Genomic DNA, 15,036 nt, shown 5'->3' with positions numbered 1-15,036 from the left:
GTGGGGCTGAAGTGCAGCCAGAACTTGAGGAGCAGTCCCTTCAGATACTCAAAGAGAGGCTGCAACCTCGCACACTCCGTATAAATGTGGAACACAGACTTATTACAGGCGGCCTGGGAGTCCATGAACCTACTTAAATGTCTACTGCACGGGACTGCCCTGTGCAACACCCTCCACTCCAGGTCCCCGATGTAAAGGGGGAAGACTCCCGCGTAGAGAGACCTCCATCGGGGTTTCCCCTCGCTGCCAGATGGCAACGCGGACCGCCAGGGCGTGTCCAGCCGGCAGACAAGGGCGAGGAAGTGGAGAGTGTGCAGGAGCAGCCCGTACAGGAAACCTCTCCGCGCTGATTGGAATGGCACGGAGGGCATTTCCGAGAGGCGGCCCGGGTTGTGCGGGACCGACTCCCGAGGAGGGTTTCGGGGCCTGGGTCCGATGAGCAGTTCCGGCCGAGCTGACCCCACGGAGCGCTCCCGAGCCCCCTCGCCACCCGCAGTGAGGGACATCCCAGCAGCTTCGGCTACTCCGCCCGTCAGTCTGTCCACTGAGTCGGCCGCCCGGACAGCCGAGGCGCACTCCTCTGCCGGCGGGGGAGCGCCCTGACTGGAGGCGACCGTGTTCCAGACTCGGAATAGATCCCGGTAAAAGACAGGCAACTCCCTCAGAGAGGCGCGGCTAACGGACTCCACCGGGAGCTGCGTGTCGTCTTGAAGGCAGTGACGCTGGCAGGAAAAATACGTCGCCAGCGCACACCATCTGGGAGGACGCTCGACGTACAGGTATCTCTGCAGGGTCCGATGGCGGAGAGTCGCAGCCTGGGTGCGGACGCACACCAACAACTGACCGCCCTCCTCGATCGGGAGACTCAGGACCGCGGTAGAGACCCAGTGTTTCCTCTTGCCCCAGAAGAAATCGACGAGGTGTCATCTCCTCCGGCAGGGAGACAACCCGCCACTAACCCACCAGGAGTCCGGTACATTTCTCCCAATTGATCCTCGCGGAGGACGCGGCAGAAAAGGTCTGCTGGCAGTCGCGCATCCTCCGCAAGTCAAGAGGATCTGTGACTGCGAGGAGCACGTCGTCGGCGTAAGCCGAGAGGACAACCCGCATGGCCGGCTCGCGCAGAGCCAATCCCGTCAACCTCCTGCAAAGCAGGCACAGGAACGGCTCCACGCAGATGGTATACAATTGGCCGGACATGGGGCATCCCTGACACATTCCTCTCCCAAAGCAAAGGGGCGCCATTAAGGACCCGTTAACTTTAATCAGACACTCTGTGGTGCCGTATAAAAATGCGCGCAGAGTCCCGAAAAGGTAATCGTGATCCACCCTGTCAAACGCTTTCTCCTAAGCGAGGGAAAGGCAACCGACTGACCAGTCCTCTGGGAAAGATGGATCAGGTCCCGGACCAGGTGGATGTTGTCCTGGATGGACCGGCCCGGGACCGTGTAGGACTGGTCGGGGTGGATCATGTGGGCCAGCACGGAGCCCAGGCGGGTAGACATAGCCCGGGCAAAGATCTTATAATCCGTGCTGAGGAGGGAGACCGGACGCCAGTTCTTAAATAAGTGGAGATCGTCCCTCTTCGGCCACAAGAGCGGCATCTCCCACGGTCGCCAGGCTTTCCCCCAGGACCAGCACGTAATCGCCCCCAGGACATCCCAGAACACCCTGAGGAACTCCATGGTCAACCCATCCAGCCCCACGGATTTCTCCCTCAAGAGCTGGTGGAGGGCACCAGTCAGCTCCGCAATCCTTTGGTGTCCTCCGGGCTGACTGTCAAGCTGGTCTTCTCACAAAACTCTGCTCGCGTCAGACACACCCACTGTGGGGTACACGTCCTGGCCGCGCCAGCTGGTCCCGCCTCCGTCACGATCCCAGCCCCAGGATTGATAGCGGATGAGTCCTCACTGGGATCTTCTTTGGAACTGGAGCCTATGGGCACCAGCGGTTCAGGACCCCCCTCCACCTCCATCCCCAGGCCATTGAGCGGCCCAGGGGAGATGGAAGTTCCCGACTCCAGAAATCCAGTCGGAGCCGAGACCAGAAGCGGAGAGAGGAGGCTATCTCCCACTCCGACAGCACCCAAAGACCCAGCAGATGGGGAATTATGCAAATTGGACTCAGGGTCGGGTACATCCTGGGCTGCTGGGAGGGTTGACACTCACAGGTCTCACCCCCATCCAGGACACCCGACCCATTGGTCAAAGGAGAGACTTCTCCCATGGGGTCCACAGGCTCCTCCACCACAGACGAGCCCTCTCCCTCCTCATTCGGAATGGTGTTCGTGGTGGGGGAAGCCCGAGGACCCGCGCCAGGACATGGACCCTGCAACTCCTGGCCCTCTTCAGAGGAGGGGTGCCTCTGCCTCTTATTCCGGGAGGGGTGCGGAGGCTCAGAGACCTCCTTCTCAATACAGGCCTCTGCTTCTGCCCCCGCATCCCCCTGCCCAGATTCCTTGGGCCCGTGCTCAGCCGCAGGGCAAGTGGGCTCCCCTGCACTGGGCCTAGGGCTAAACTCAGGCTCAGGTTGTCCTGTTACGTCCAGGGGGCGTGCCTCCGGAACCGCCTGTGTGGTGGTTGTTGCAGGTGTTAGGGGAACAGAGGGGGTTGCAGCGGCACCACCCTGGGGAGCCGAGGTGGAGTTGGTGCCCGGGAGGTTGGGGCAGTTCTTACGAATGTGCCCCATCCCTTGCAGGCATGGCACTGCGCCCCGTCCGAAGTCCAGAAGATGCGGTAGGTCACCCCCGGAACCTCACATTGAAGTGGTCCTCCAAGCCCTTCTCCCGCACTAGCTGCATAAAGAGCTGGCGGCCGAAGGAGTACACATGCCGGAGGCTGTTCTCCCGAGGACTGGGGTGTTCCCTGACCTCATCTCCCCCAGATGGTGTAGATGGGGGAGGAGGAGCTCACTGGAAATGAAGGACAGGACGTTTGATCCTCTGCGCAGTGGCCCCAGAGGGACACTGTCCGCTCAGTCTTCAGGAAGAACACAGCCTTTCCCGTAAATCTTCGAGGCTGCAACAATGGCCAAGGGACTGACAATCTCAGCCATTGCCTTTATGCAGGCCTCAATGGACATGTTGGGTTGGGCATAGCTCTTCACCCCATGGCTGGATGTTATTAATTTAAAAGGTGAAGGGACCACATGGGCAGCCACAGAGGCTGCAGCTGCGTAAGTAGTAGAGGGCCCTGCCACCGGTGATGAAGGGATTGCCGTGGGTCCAAGAGCTAAACCCACCCCGAATTGCAGGATTGTAAATCGAACAGAATGAAAGGTTCACAGGAGATACTGGGAAAAAAAAATAATAGGTTTGGGGAGAGGCTAAGGGTATAGAGGAGAGGGAAAGACAGGCTGTAAGGGATGACTTGCTTTCCTAAGGTGGTGCATTTAAAACAGTCTTTGCCAGCACACTTGGTCTTCCGGTCTTCTGGTCTGGGGAGGCGTCTTCACCTGGGTCAGCTGAAGCTGCCCAGGCACTATCTATCCCCTTCCGTCTCTTTAGCCGGGCAGCTTCAGCTGACCCAGGCTGGACAATTGGGGTGGGGAGGGAGCTTCCCTGTGTACTTGTTGCAGCAGCACAGATTCCTGCTCAATTGGCAGCCCCACCCCTTGTTGTTCCGGCCACTTGTTCCTCCCCCAACAATCCAAAGCAAACTTCTGGTGTTCAGCCCCCACCTCCAAATAAAGCCTTGTTTCCAAAAATAGAGTCTCTTTCTTCACTGTAAAGGTGATTGTTGATCAAGCTTTCCCTCTGCTTAGTTGTAACTGCCGTCCCTCTGCTCAGTGTAGCTCCTCTCTCCACCTCTGCAACCTCCTACTGCCACCAACACTGTCTGCTGAGGCTCGTTGTTCAATCAGCACTCAGCACCTCCAATCAAGCAACAGCCAACTCCATGCTGTACTTGTCCTGGGAGTGTTTGACGGGGCAGCGGGCGAAGGAACATACAAACCAGGAGCAGGAGTAGGCCACTCGGCCCTTCGAGCCTGCTCCACCATTCAATAAGTTCATGGCTGAACTGATTACTCCACATTTCCACCTACCCCCGATAACCTTCCATCCCCTTGCTTACCAAGAATCTATCTACTTCTACCTTAAAAATATTCAAAGACCCTGCTTCCACCACCTTTTGAGGAAGAGAGTTCCAAAGACTCATGACCATCTGAAAGAAAAAATTTCTCCTCATCTCTGTCTTAAACGGGCGACCCCTTATTTTTAAACAGTGACCACTAGTTCTAGATTCTCCCACAAGGGGAAACATCCTTTCCATATCCACCCTGTCAAGACCCCTCAGGATCGTATATGTTTCAATCAAGTCGCCTCTTACTCTTCTAAACTCCAGTGGATACAAGCCTAACCTGTCCAATCTTTCCTCATAAGACAACCCACCCATTCCAGTTATTAGTCTCGTAAACCTTCTCTGAACTGCTTCCAACGCATTTACATCCTTCCTTAAATAAGACCAATACTGTACACAGTACTCCAGATGTGGTCTCACCAATACTGTACACAGTACTCCAGATGTGGTCTCACCAATACTGTACACAGTACTCCAGATGTGGTCTCACCAATGCCCTGTATAACTGAAGCATAACCTCCCTACTTTTGTATTCAATTCCCCTCGCAATAAACGATAACATTCTATTAGCTTTCCTAATTAAGTGCTTGTACCTGCATACTAACCTTTCACGATTCATGCACTCGGACACCCAGATCCCTCTGCATCTCAGAGTTCCGCAGTCTCTCACCATTTAGATAATATGCTGCTTTTTTATTCTTCCTGACAAAGTGGACAATTTCCCACATTATACTCCATTTGCCAGATCTTTTCACACTCACTTAACCTATCTATATCCCTTTGTGGCCCCCTTATGTCCTCTTCACAAGTTACTTTCCTACCTATCTTTGTGCATTCAGCAAATTTAGCAATCACACCTTTGGTCCCTTCATCTAAGTAGTTTATATATTCCAAACCACTTGTTACATCTTGCCAACCAGAAAATGACCCATTTATACATACTGTTTCCTGTTAGCCAGCCAATCTTCTATCCATGCCAATGTGTTACCCCCTACACCATGAGCTTTTATTTTCTGCAATAATCTTTGATGTGGCAGCTTATCAAATGCCTTATGGAAATCTAAGTACAATACATCCACCGGTTCCCCTTTATCCACAGCACATGTAACTCCCTCAAAGAACTCCAATAAATTGGTTAAACATGATTTCCCTTTCACAAAACCATGTTGACTCTGCCTGATTACCTTGAATTTTTCTAAGTGCCCCGATATAACATCTTTAATAATAGTTTCTAACATTTTCCCTAAGACAGATGTTAAGCTAACTGGCTGTAGTTTCCTGCTTTCTGTCTCCCTCCCTTTTTGAATAAAGGAGTTACATTCACAATTTTCCAATCTAATGGAACCTTCCCGAATCTAGGGAATTTTGAAAAATTAAAGCTAACGCATCAACTATCTCACTAGCCACTTCTTTTAACAGCCTAGGATGAAGTCCATCAGGACCCGGGGACTTGTCAGCCCACAGCTCCAATAATTTGTTCAGTACCACTTCCCCGGTGATTGTAATTTTCTTGAGTTCCTCCCTCCCTTCCATTTCCTGACTTACAGCTAATACTGGGATGTTACTTGTATCCTCAATAGTGAAGACCGATGCAAAATATCTGTTCAATTCATCTGCCATCTCCTTATTATCCATTATTAATTCCCCAGACTCACTTTCTATAGGACCAACACTCATTTTGTTCACTCTTTTCTTTAAACATCTATAGAAAGTCTTTATATTTCTAGCTGGCTTTCTCTCGTACTCTTAATTTTACCTTCCTTATCAATCTATTAGTCATTCTTTGCTGTTTTTCTATATCCTGTCCTATCTTCTGACCTGCCTCCCATTTTTGCACAATTATAGGCTTTTTCGTTAAGTTTGATACTATCTTTAACTGTTTCAGTTAACCACGGATGGCGGGTCCCACCCTTGGAATTTTTCTTTCTGATTGAAATGTATCTATTGTGTGTATTCGGAAATATCTTAATAAATATCTTAAATGTCCACTGCATCTCTATTGACCTATCCCTTAACCTGATTTGCCCATTCACTAGCTAGCTCTGTTATCATACCCTCATAATTGCCCTTACTTAAGTTTAAAATACTAGTCTTGGACCCACTCCTCTCTCTCTCAAACTGAATGTCAAATTCCATCATATTATGATCGCTGCTACCTAGGGGCGTCTTAACTATGAGGTCATTAATTAATCCTATCTCGTTGCACAATACCAGGTCTAGTATAGCCTGCTCTCTGGTTGGCTCCAGAACGTACTGTTCCAAGAAATTATCCCGAAAACATTCAACGTTCTCCCCATCTAGGCTACCTCTGCCCATCTGATTTTTCCAGTCTATATGTAGATTAAAATCCCCCATAATTATCGCTGTACCTTTCTGACAAGCTGCCATTATTTCTTCCTTTACACCCCGTCCTACAGTGTGGTTTATGTTAGGTGGCCTGTACACCACACCCACAAGTGCTTTATGGTTTCCTCATCTCTACCCAAACTGCTTCTACATCCTGGTTTCCTGAACTTAGGTCACCCTCTCTATTGTGCTCATACCATCATTAATTAACAGAGCTACCCCTCCACCTTTTCCTAGCTTCCTGTCCTTCCTAAATGTCATGTACCCTTCAATATTCGGATCCCAATTGTGTCATCCTACAGCCATGTTTCTGGAATGCCTATCAGATCGTACTTATTTATTTCTACTTGCACTCTCAGTTCATCTATTTTGTTTCGAATGCTAAGTGCATTCAGATACAGAGCCTTTAGTTTTGTCCTTTTATTATTTTTGTAACCTCTAGCCTTATGTTAATTTACTCTTAGATTTGTACGCTCTGTCCCTTCCTGTCACTATCATTTCCCACATTAATACCTTTCTCTCTTGCCTTGTCTCTACTCCTTGATTTACCGTATCATCCCAAATTTGATCCCTTGCCCCCTCTATTCAGTTTTAAATCTTCTCTACTTCCCTAGTTAGGAGGTGATGGGCGAATGGGACTCAGTGTGAGTTAGGACACGGGGGCAGCGGAATTTTGGATGAGTTGAAGTTTATGGAGGCTGTAAGGTGGGAGCCTGGCCCGGAGAGTGCTGGTATAGCTCAATCCAGAGGGAAAACACACTGATGTGCCTTCGTTCCAGGTTTGCCTCTCTTCTTGGGGGTCAGAACTGATATACATGGACACTGTGTTCCGGCTCTTTTAGAGATTTATCCAATTCGTCCCACTCCCCACCCCACCCCCCCCCACCCCCCACCCCCTGCTCTTTCCCCACAGCCCTGCAAATTTCCCCTTCAAGAATTTACCCAATTCCCTTTTGAAAGTTACTCTTGAATCTGCTTCCACCGCCCTTTCAGGCAGTGCGTTCCAGATCACAACAACTCGCTGCCTAAAAAAAAATTCTCCTCATCTCCCCCCTCTGGTTCTTTTACCGATTATCTTCAATCTGTGTCCCCCCCCCTGGTTACCGACCCTCCTGCCGCTGGAAACAGTTTCTCCTTATTGACTCCATCAAAACCCTTCCGGATTGTGAACGCCTCGATTAAATTTCCCCTTAACCTTCTCTGCTCTGAGGAGAACAATCCCAGCTCCTCCCGGTCTCCCGCGGAACTACATTTTTTTTTGCAGGCTTGCATGTCGGGACGTGCCTGTGTTGCTCTCGTTTCCCTCTGTTGCTGAAAGGAAGATGAAAATTAATGTCGTCATCGAGAGACACTCGATGGGAAAGTTAACCGGCCAAACCAGACAGGTGAGGTGCCCTGCAGAAGGCAGGGATAAAGGGAATTCTTTCCCTAAGGAGACACGGGCATGTTGAGGCCACCAAGGCAAGCGAACGATGGCGACCGGCGCAGGAAGGTTACCTACCCTGCAGTCTCCGCGAAGCCACAGCCAGAGCAGAGCAGCGCGCTGAAACATTCCTCTCCTGAATAATAAATAGAGCCCCTGTCACTTCAACGATCAGAGCTGGAAGTTTTTATGAACCTCGACTGAATTTTTTTTTGGCATCGTGTTCCTAGCCCAGTCTGAATGAGGAGCAGATCCAGCTCCCCATCGCCTCCTTTCCCCCCCCACCCCCTACACGATGGCTCGGGGGGGGGACACAGGAAAGTGGGTCAGCCTTTCAGAGTGCCTTCGACGGTCTAACTGGTGACCAGTTCAGCTGCTCTGACAAAGGCAGCTCCGCAGGGGGTTTTTTTTCCCCCCCTGGCCTCAAATTGTCTCTCTCCTGACATGTTGGCTTCTTGCCGGAGGACAAGTTCCAAAGCTTTCCCACCCCTCAGTCCAAACAACCTGCATTGTTATAGCACCTTAACATAGTACAACATCACAAGTCCCTTCCCAGGAGCGTCAATCAGACAGAATTTGACCCCGAGCCACATAAGGAGATATTAGTGACAGGTGACTGAAAGCTCGGTCAAAGAGGTCAGTTTTTAAGGAGCGTCTTAAAGGAGGAGAGGGGGAGGCGGAGAGTTTTAGGGAGGGAATTCCAGAGCTTAGGGCCCCCAGGCAGCCGAAGACACAGCCGCCAATGGTGCAGCGATGGGAATCAGGGGAGTGAAGAGATCTCAGAGGGTTGTAGGGGCTGGAGGAGGTTACAGAGATAGGGAGAGTCGAGGCGAGGGATTTGAAAACGTGTGAGAGTTTAAAGATAGAGGGGTGATGGGGCAAACTGGACTGTGCACAAAAGGGTCAACACTGGCCTGACCAACCTGCCGCGACCCTGGGACCAATGGCGACCATCTTCATTCTTCACCCTTGAACGCCAAAGCAAGCTTGTCGGACGTGATGAGACCGTGCCCCTCGCGAATGTTTACCTCGGCGCCCGCGCTGCTCGCCATCATGAGGGCTGGAACTCGGGCAGGCAGGTCTGTGCGGCTGCTGTGGCCGAATAGTCCGCCGACACCCCTCGCCAGCGTCTCAGCAGGAGGCGGGGGGGGGGGGGGGGGGGGGAGGGGCAGTCCCCCGGCGCGGTTGCCAATGGTAACAACTAACAACGCCCATTCCGTCAACGGCAAAACTTAAGTCTTTAATTTTCAAAGTTAATAAAAATTAAATATTCTTCTGCAATCAAAAGGTAATGAAGCAGGCCACAGACATCACATCATCAAGTATCTACACTCCTTCACATCACTGTGCTGGTATCAGATACTCACTGATCTCACAACACCACAGAGAGATTATCCAGTGTCTGTGACTCAAACAACAGACATGGGGTTACTGGGCAACATTCGTGCTCCTCAGTGAGGGCAATCCCAGACCATGGGGTTAGATATAGAGTAAAGCTCCCTCTACACTGTCCCCATCAAACACTCCCAGGACAGGTACAGTACGGGGTTAGATACAGAGTAAAGCTCCCTCTACACTGTCCCCATCGAACACTCCCAGGACAGGTACAGCACGGGGGTTAGATACACAGTAAAGCTCCCTCTACACTGTCCCCATCGAACACTCCCAGGACAGGTACAGCACGGGGGTTAGATACACAGTAAAGCTCCCTCTACACTGTCCCCCATCAAACACTCCCAGGACAGGTACAGCACGGGGGTTAGATACAGAGTAAAGCTCCCTCTACACTGTCCTCATCAAACACTCCCAGGACAGGTACAGTACGGGGGTTAGATACAGAGTAAAGCTCCCTCTACACTGTCCCCCATCAAACACTCCCAGGACAGGTACAGCACGGGGGTTAGATACAGAGTAAAGCTCCCTCTACACTGTCCTCATCAAACACTCCCAGGACAGGTACAGTACGGGGTTAGATACAGAGTAAAGCTCCCTCTACACTGTCCCCCATCAAACACTCCCAGGACAGGTACAGTACGGGGTTAGATACAGAGTAAAGCTCCCTCTACACTGTCCCCATCAAACACTCCCAGGACAGGTACAGCACGGGGGTTAGATACAGAGTAAAGCTCCCTCTACACTGGCCCCATCAAACACTCCCAGGACAGGTACAGCACGGGGGTTAGATACAGAGTAAAGCTCCCTCTACACTGTCCCCATCAAACACTCCCAGGACAGGTACAGTACGGGGGTTAGATACAGAGTAAAGCTCCCTCTACACTGTCCCAATGACAGAGTGCCACCTATCACAATAGTGCGGATCCCCACCCCCCCCCCGCCCCCAGCTCTCTCAGTGTCCGAGTGGTTTGTGCTGCTTTGGAAGTAATTCAGTGCTGTGCAGTTAAATTCAGTAACGGAGCATCTAAGACGGGGAGAGGGGTGCAGTGGGCAGACTCCCAGGAGCTGATCTTGCATTCTGGGCACCCGGGAGTTAAAGGGGACACCGGTCGCAGAGGGAGAGTCTCGGAGGAAAGCACTCACACTGAAGTGCCAGAGAGGGACGGGAAGGAGGATGCGGGGAGAAGAGGACATGACTGAGCCCATCGGTAGTGGGGAGCGAGCGCTCGCTCGGCGTGAATCCCATTTGTTAACTTCCTGCCGCCCGGAACTGTGGACTAAAGGCCCATCATTGACCAAGGCGGAGATTGGAAAATTCAGTCTGGTATGAGCTCTTCAGCAACAATGTCACTCCATGCTGCCTCAGTCTCAGGACTGTTCCCCCCACCCCCCCACCCCCCACTCCCCACTCCGCCGTCCCAGTGCAATTCACATCCAGCTCGATCCCGTCTCCCTCTCTGCACCATCGATTCTGAATTACTGTTCGAAAGGCACCCCGAGACAGGGAGAGAGATTCCACAGAGAAAAGCCCAAGAGGATCCCGGTCGCTTCCCCAAAGTCCGGCCGGCGTTCCGACTCTCCGGCAAAAGCATGGGGGAACCATTTCACGGCCTCTGCCGGAAGGCGATGACTGTTCCCAGGAACAAGGCCAGCATGGTCATAACGTACAGGTCCCACTCAGGCCCCAGGAGCTGGTCCAAATCCAGGAGTTTCCACAGGTCAGCGCACTGGAAAATGGACACAAAGTCACACAGAGACACGTGCACAGAGATACACACACACACACACAGAGACACAGAGAGAGAGAGGGAGACAGGGAGAGAGAGGGAGACAGGGAGAGAGAGAGAGACAGGGAGAGAGAGAGACAGAGGGAGAGAGAGAGACAGAGGGAGAGAGAGAGACAGAGGGAGAGAGAGAGACAGAGGGAGAGAGAGACAGAGGGAGAGAGGGACAGAGGGAGAGAGGGACAGAGGGGGGGTGGAGAGAGGGGGGGGTGGAGAGAGGGGGGGTGGAGAGAGAGAGGGAGAGAGAGAGGAGGGGAGAGAGAGAGGAGGGGAGAGAGAGAGGAGGGGAGAGAGAGAGGAGGGGAGAGAGAGAGGAGGGGAGAGAGAGAGGAGGGGAGAGAGAGAGGAGGGGAGAGAGAGAGGAGGGGAGAGAGAGAGGAGGGGAGAGAGAGAGGAGGGGAGAGAGAGAAGAGGGGAGAGAGAGAGGAGGGGAGAGAGAGAGGAGGGGAGAGAGAGAGGAGGGGAGAGAGAGAGGAGGGGAGAGAGAGAGGAGGGGAGAGAGAGAGGAGGGGAGAGAGAGAGGAGGGGAGAGAGACAGAAAGAAAGGGAGAGAGAGACAGAGACAGAGAGAGACAGAGGTGCACACAGAGACAGACACACACACACACACACAGGGACGCGCAGACATACAGACAGAGAGAAACAGTGACACCCGAGAGTCAACAACGAGTATGGGAGAGCTTTGCTGTTACTTGTCCCCACCACCCACCTATTTAATCTCCTCTCACAGCCCGTGGGCACTCAATACAACACTCACCCTGCCGTCCCGGAGGTCCCTGCACGAAGGCCGCAGCGCCTCATACCCCCCCCCCCCACACCCATCCACGTCCCTCGCCTCCGTGCTCCCTCCACTCCTGCGGGTTGACAGCTTCCCCTCCTCTCTGAAGGGAGCGGCTCAGGGGGAGGCCGTTCAGCCCATCGAGTCTGCTCCACTGTGGGCAGTTCGCAGAGTGCCCAGGAGGAGGGGCTGCTCTCCAGCTCGGGAAAAGATGGAGTCCGTACCCATCCGAGGATTCTCAACCCCCTCCCGACCCCACTGTGAAAGCAGGCACAACCTAAAGGGAGCCCATTAAGGCCCGTGCCCCCACCCCCCCTCACCCCACCACCACACGATGCCCCGCGATACCTACATCCCACTGTTGCACATACTCGGTCACGTAGAGCACAGCCAGCTTGCCGAGGGCCAAGAAGACGGGGATGTGGGCGTCTGTGCTGGCCTCGGCCGCCATGTCGTAGAAACGTTTGGCGAGGTGGATGTCCTGCGAGGAACAGAAACGGAGGAAAGATGAGGGGGGGGGGGTCGAGGAAACGAGGGACTCCTCCTTCCCGCTGCTGCGAGGCGACAGGTCCACCCTCCAGGAACTCAGCCCTGCGAGCTTGGTCTTAACGCAGACCTCCAAACCAGTCGAGGTATTCGACTGCGGGGGGCAGCACATTCCCAACCAGGATTCACTGGATGTCGGGCGGCGGCAAACGTCGATGAGGTTAATGATGGTGCTGGCCCCTCCCAGCCCCAGCGTTGGGCTGTGAGGCGTTTTTTTTGCGATGCGCTGAGGTGGTGAAAGGCGCTAAGGAAATGCAAGTCGGCTCTTTCTCCTCAACGGGTTTCACTTACCCTCTTTATGCCCAGGCCTTGCTCATGCATGTAGCCCAGGTTGAACATCGCCTGGGCGTTGTGCTGCTGCTCGGAGGCCAGGCGATAGTGAATGACCGCCGCCTCGTAGTCCACGTCCGTCCCGTAACCGTAGTAATGATAATCGCCGAGCTTCACCCGGGCCACTGTGTAGCCTGAGAAATAAAGAGGAGCGTCGTCACCGGGGGAACTGGGGTGGGCCGAGGGACGTCCGCCTGGGGGAACTGGGAGACAGCGAGCTGTTTTGGAGAGACCCCATCTCCAGAGGCCCAGCCACTTCCTTTCCTAAACAGGGGAACCTCCCTCCTTCGCCCCCCGAGCTCCCAGATCCAGTAGCCGGACCAGACTCCGGCTTTCACTCAGGAACACCCCCTCCAAGACCCCAGGGAATGTCCAGAGAGCAGCGCCAACAGCTCAGCACAATAAATCAATTAAACTGCAGAGTCGCCTCTTAGCCAGTCACCGCAGAACATAAGCCCCGACTCTCACGACAATTCCTGCAGGCAAGACCGAGTCCGCCAGTCCCTACCCCATCACTCCCGCATCCCTCCAACAGCAGGATAAAGCCCTTTAAATGAAAAACTCCCCACACACCCTGAGCACATTCCAGAATTTCCACACTGCCGCAGATCAATAATAACTACTCGTCCCTTTCCTGAGCAATTGGTGGGGAAATTATTTAAAGTGAAGGTAGCGCTTTTAAAAAGGAGAGAAAGAAAAATCGATGTCATCGATGTGCTTTCTCGATCGCGTCGCCAAGGCCAGGGGGCTAAACTATCCCATCGTACACAGATCAGCCACGAACGGAGGTAAAAGGCTCAAAGGAGCTAAGCGGCCTACTCCCGTTTCTACGGTTACCGACCCTCCTGCCACTGGAAACAATTATTTACTCTATCAAAACTCCTCATGATTCTGAACGCCTCGATTAAATCTCCCCTTCACCTTCTCTGCTCTAAGGAGAACAATCCCAGCTTCTCCCAGTCTCTCCACATTAACTGAAGTCCCTCATCCCTGGTCCCATTCTGGGAAATCTCATCTCCAAGGCCTTGACATCCGTCCTGAAGTGTGGCCATGCCGTGCAATTAGTTGTGGCAATGGAGTAACTACCATTTGGACTGGTCATTGGGTGAGATCGAGTAATTTTGTTTTAAGGGGATGGTGCAAGGCCAAAGGGGCGACACTATCCCAGCATGCACCTGTCTCTCTAGGCGGCCATTTTGGAATCGCGGCCAACTTCTGACCTAAGATTCTCATCACGAAATCCCTCAACGTTCCTCAATGCCAACAAGTGTCTGGATTAAGCCATGGTTACCACGCCATTCTCCAGAACATTCCCGGCTACTTACCCTGAGTGGCGGCACGGTTCCAGTGCAGCAGGGCCCGCGAGTAGATTTCTTCACTATTGATCAGACGGGATTCCTCTGGAAAGGACAAAATATGGCTGAGAAAGATTTGAACACTTTCCCCCCCCCCACATACAAGGAGTTGGCGCCCAGCGGGCATCGCCAGCGAGATCTGATACTTTACTCATACCAGGCTTATTCAGAATGAGTACAGAGGGAGGGGAGGGGAGAGAGAGAGAGAGAGCGTGAAGGGTGAAGGGCAGGGGGAGAGAGGGCGAAGAGGGAGATGGAGAGATGTGACGAGAGAGGTGGGGGAGGGAGAGGGGGTGGCAACAGGGCTGGAAAAATCCCATCGTGAAGCTCGTCTTAGCCCCTGCTGCCCTCCCCACCAAGCCCCCCGCCCCGCCCCTCCCCAGCACTCACTGCTGTCCAGGATGAAGGCCACATTGCTTTGTGCCACCTCGTAGCCCTGCTCAGCCAGAAGCAGGTACAGGACCAGGGCCCTGTCTATGTCCCCTCGCCGGTAGGTGCTGTAGGCCTTCGTCAGCTGCTCCGACCAGCGGCTTCGCTCGCACACGCTCTTAAACAGCTGAGGGAGGCAAGAGAGGAGAGGCTGTGAGCAGCAAGTTAACAGGGGCTGCCAGAAGGGTCAGAGGGATCGGGCGAGGAGGTGGTGGGTAGATGGGTCTTGTGCTGGATTCCCGCGGGCCCCCTCCCACCGGCCCCCCCACCCCCAGCATTCCCCTTACCTCAACAGCAGTGTGGCAGGACCTCATCATGCCCGTGCCGGTCCCGTGCATCTGTGCCAGGTTGTAGGCGGCCAGGATGTGCCCACCCTGCAGAGCCAGGTTGAAATATTTAACCGCCATCTTGTAATCCTTCCGGACGCCGAGACCAGCTGTGGGACGACACGTTCGAGGGTTAATCCGGAGAACGGGGTGGGGGAACCCAGGAGCACAGGCCCCACCCGCACTGAGAGGCTCAACCCCAAATTGGGGCACGGAGGGGGCATCATAGGCCTCAGTGCCCCTCG

General features: G+C 53.5%; 1 protein-coding gene across 1 annotated transcript in view; it reads right to left on the bottom strand.

The window, feature by feature from the left end:
• Positions 1-9,075: 9,075 nt before the first annotated feature.
• LOC137355995 (protein sel-1 homolog 1-like) overlaps positions 9,076-15,036 on the bottom strand; it is a 20,417-nt gene continuing 14,456 nt past the window's right edge. Inside the window, exons 3-8 of the mRNA XM_068021695.1 lie at positions 14,753-14,901; positions 14,427-14,592; positions 14,007-14,081; positions 12,643-12,815; positions 12,158-12,286; positions 9,076-10,970 (exon numbers count right to left, since the gene is read on the bottom strand). Of these exons, the coding sequence (XP_067877796.1) occupies positions 10,848-10,970; positions 12,158-12,286; positions 12,643-12,815; positions 14,007-14,081; positions 14,427-14,592; positions 14,753-14,901 (815 nt within the window). The 3' untranslated portion in view covers positions 9,076-10,847. The remainder of the gene's footprint in view (positions 10,971-12,157; positions 12,287-12,642; positions 12,816-14,006; positions 14,082-14,426; positions 14,593-14,752; positions 14,902-15,036) is intronic.

Source organism: Heterodontus francisci, chromosome 44 (genome assembly GCF_036365525.1).
Source record: "Heterodontus francisci isolate sHetFra1 chromosome 44, sHetFra1.hap1, whole genome shotgun sequence".
NCBI classification, from domain to species: domain Eukaryota; kingdom Metazoa; phylum Chordata; class Chondrichthyes; order Heterodontiformes; family Heterodontidae; genus Heterodontus; species Heterodontus francisci.
The sequence above is the reverse complement of the archived record's forward strand: the minus strand, read 5'-3'. Positions and strand labels throughout refer to the sequence as shown.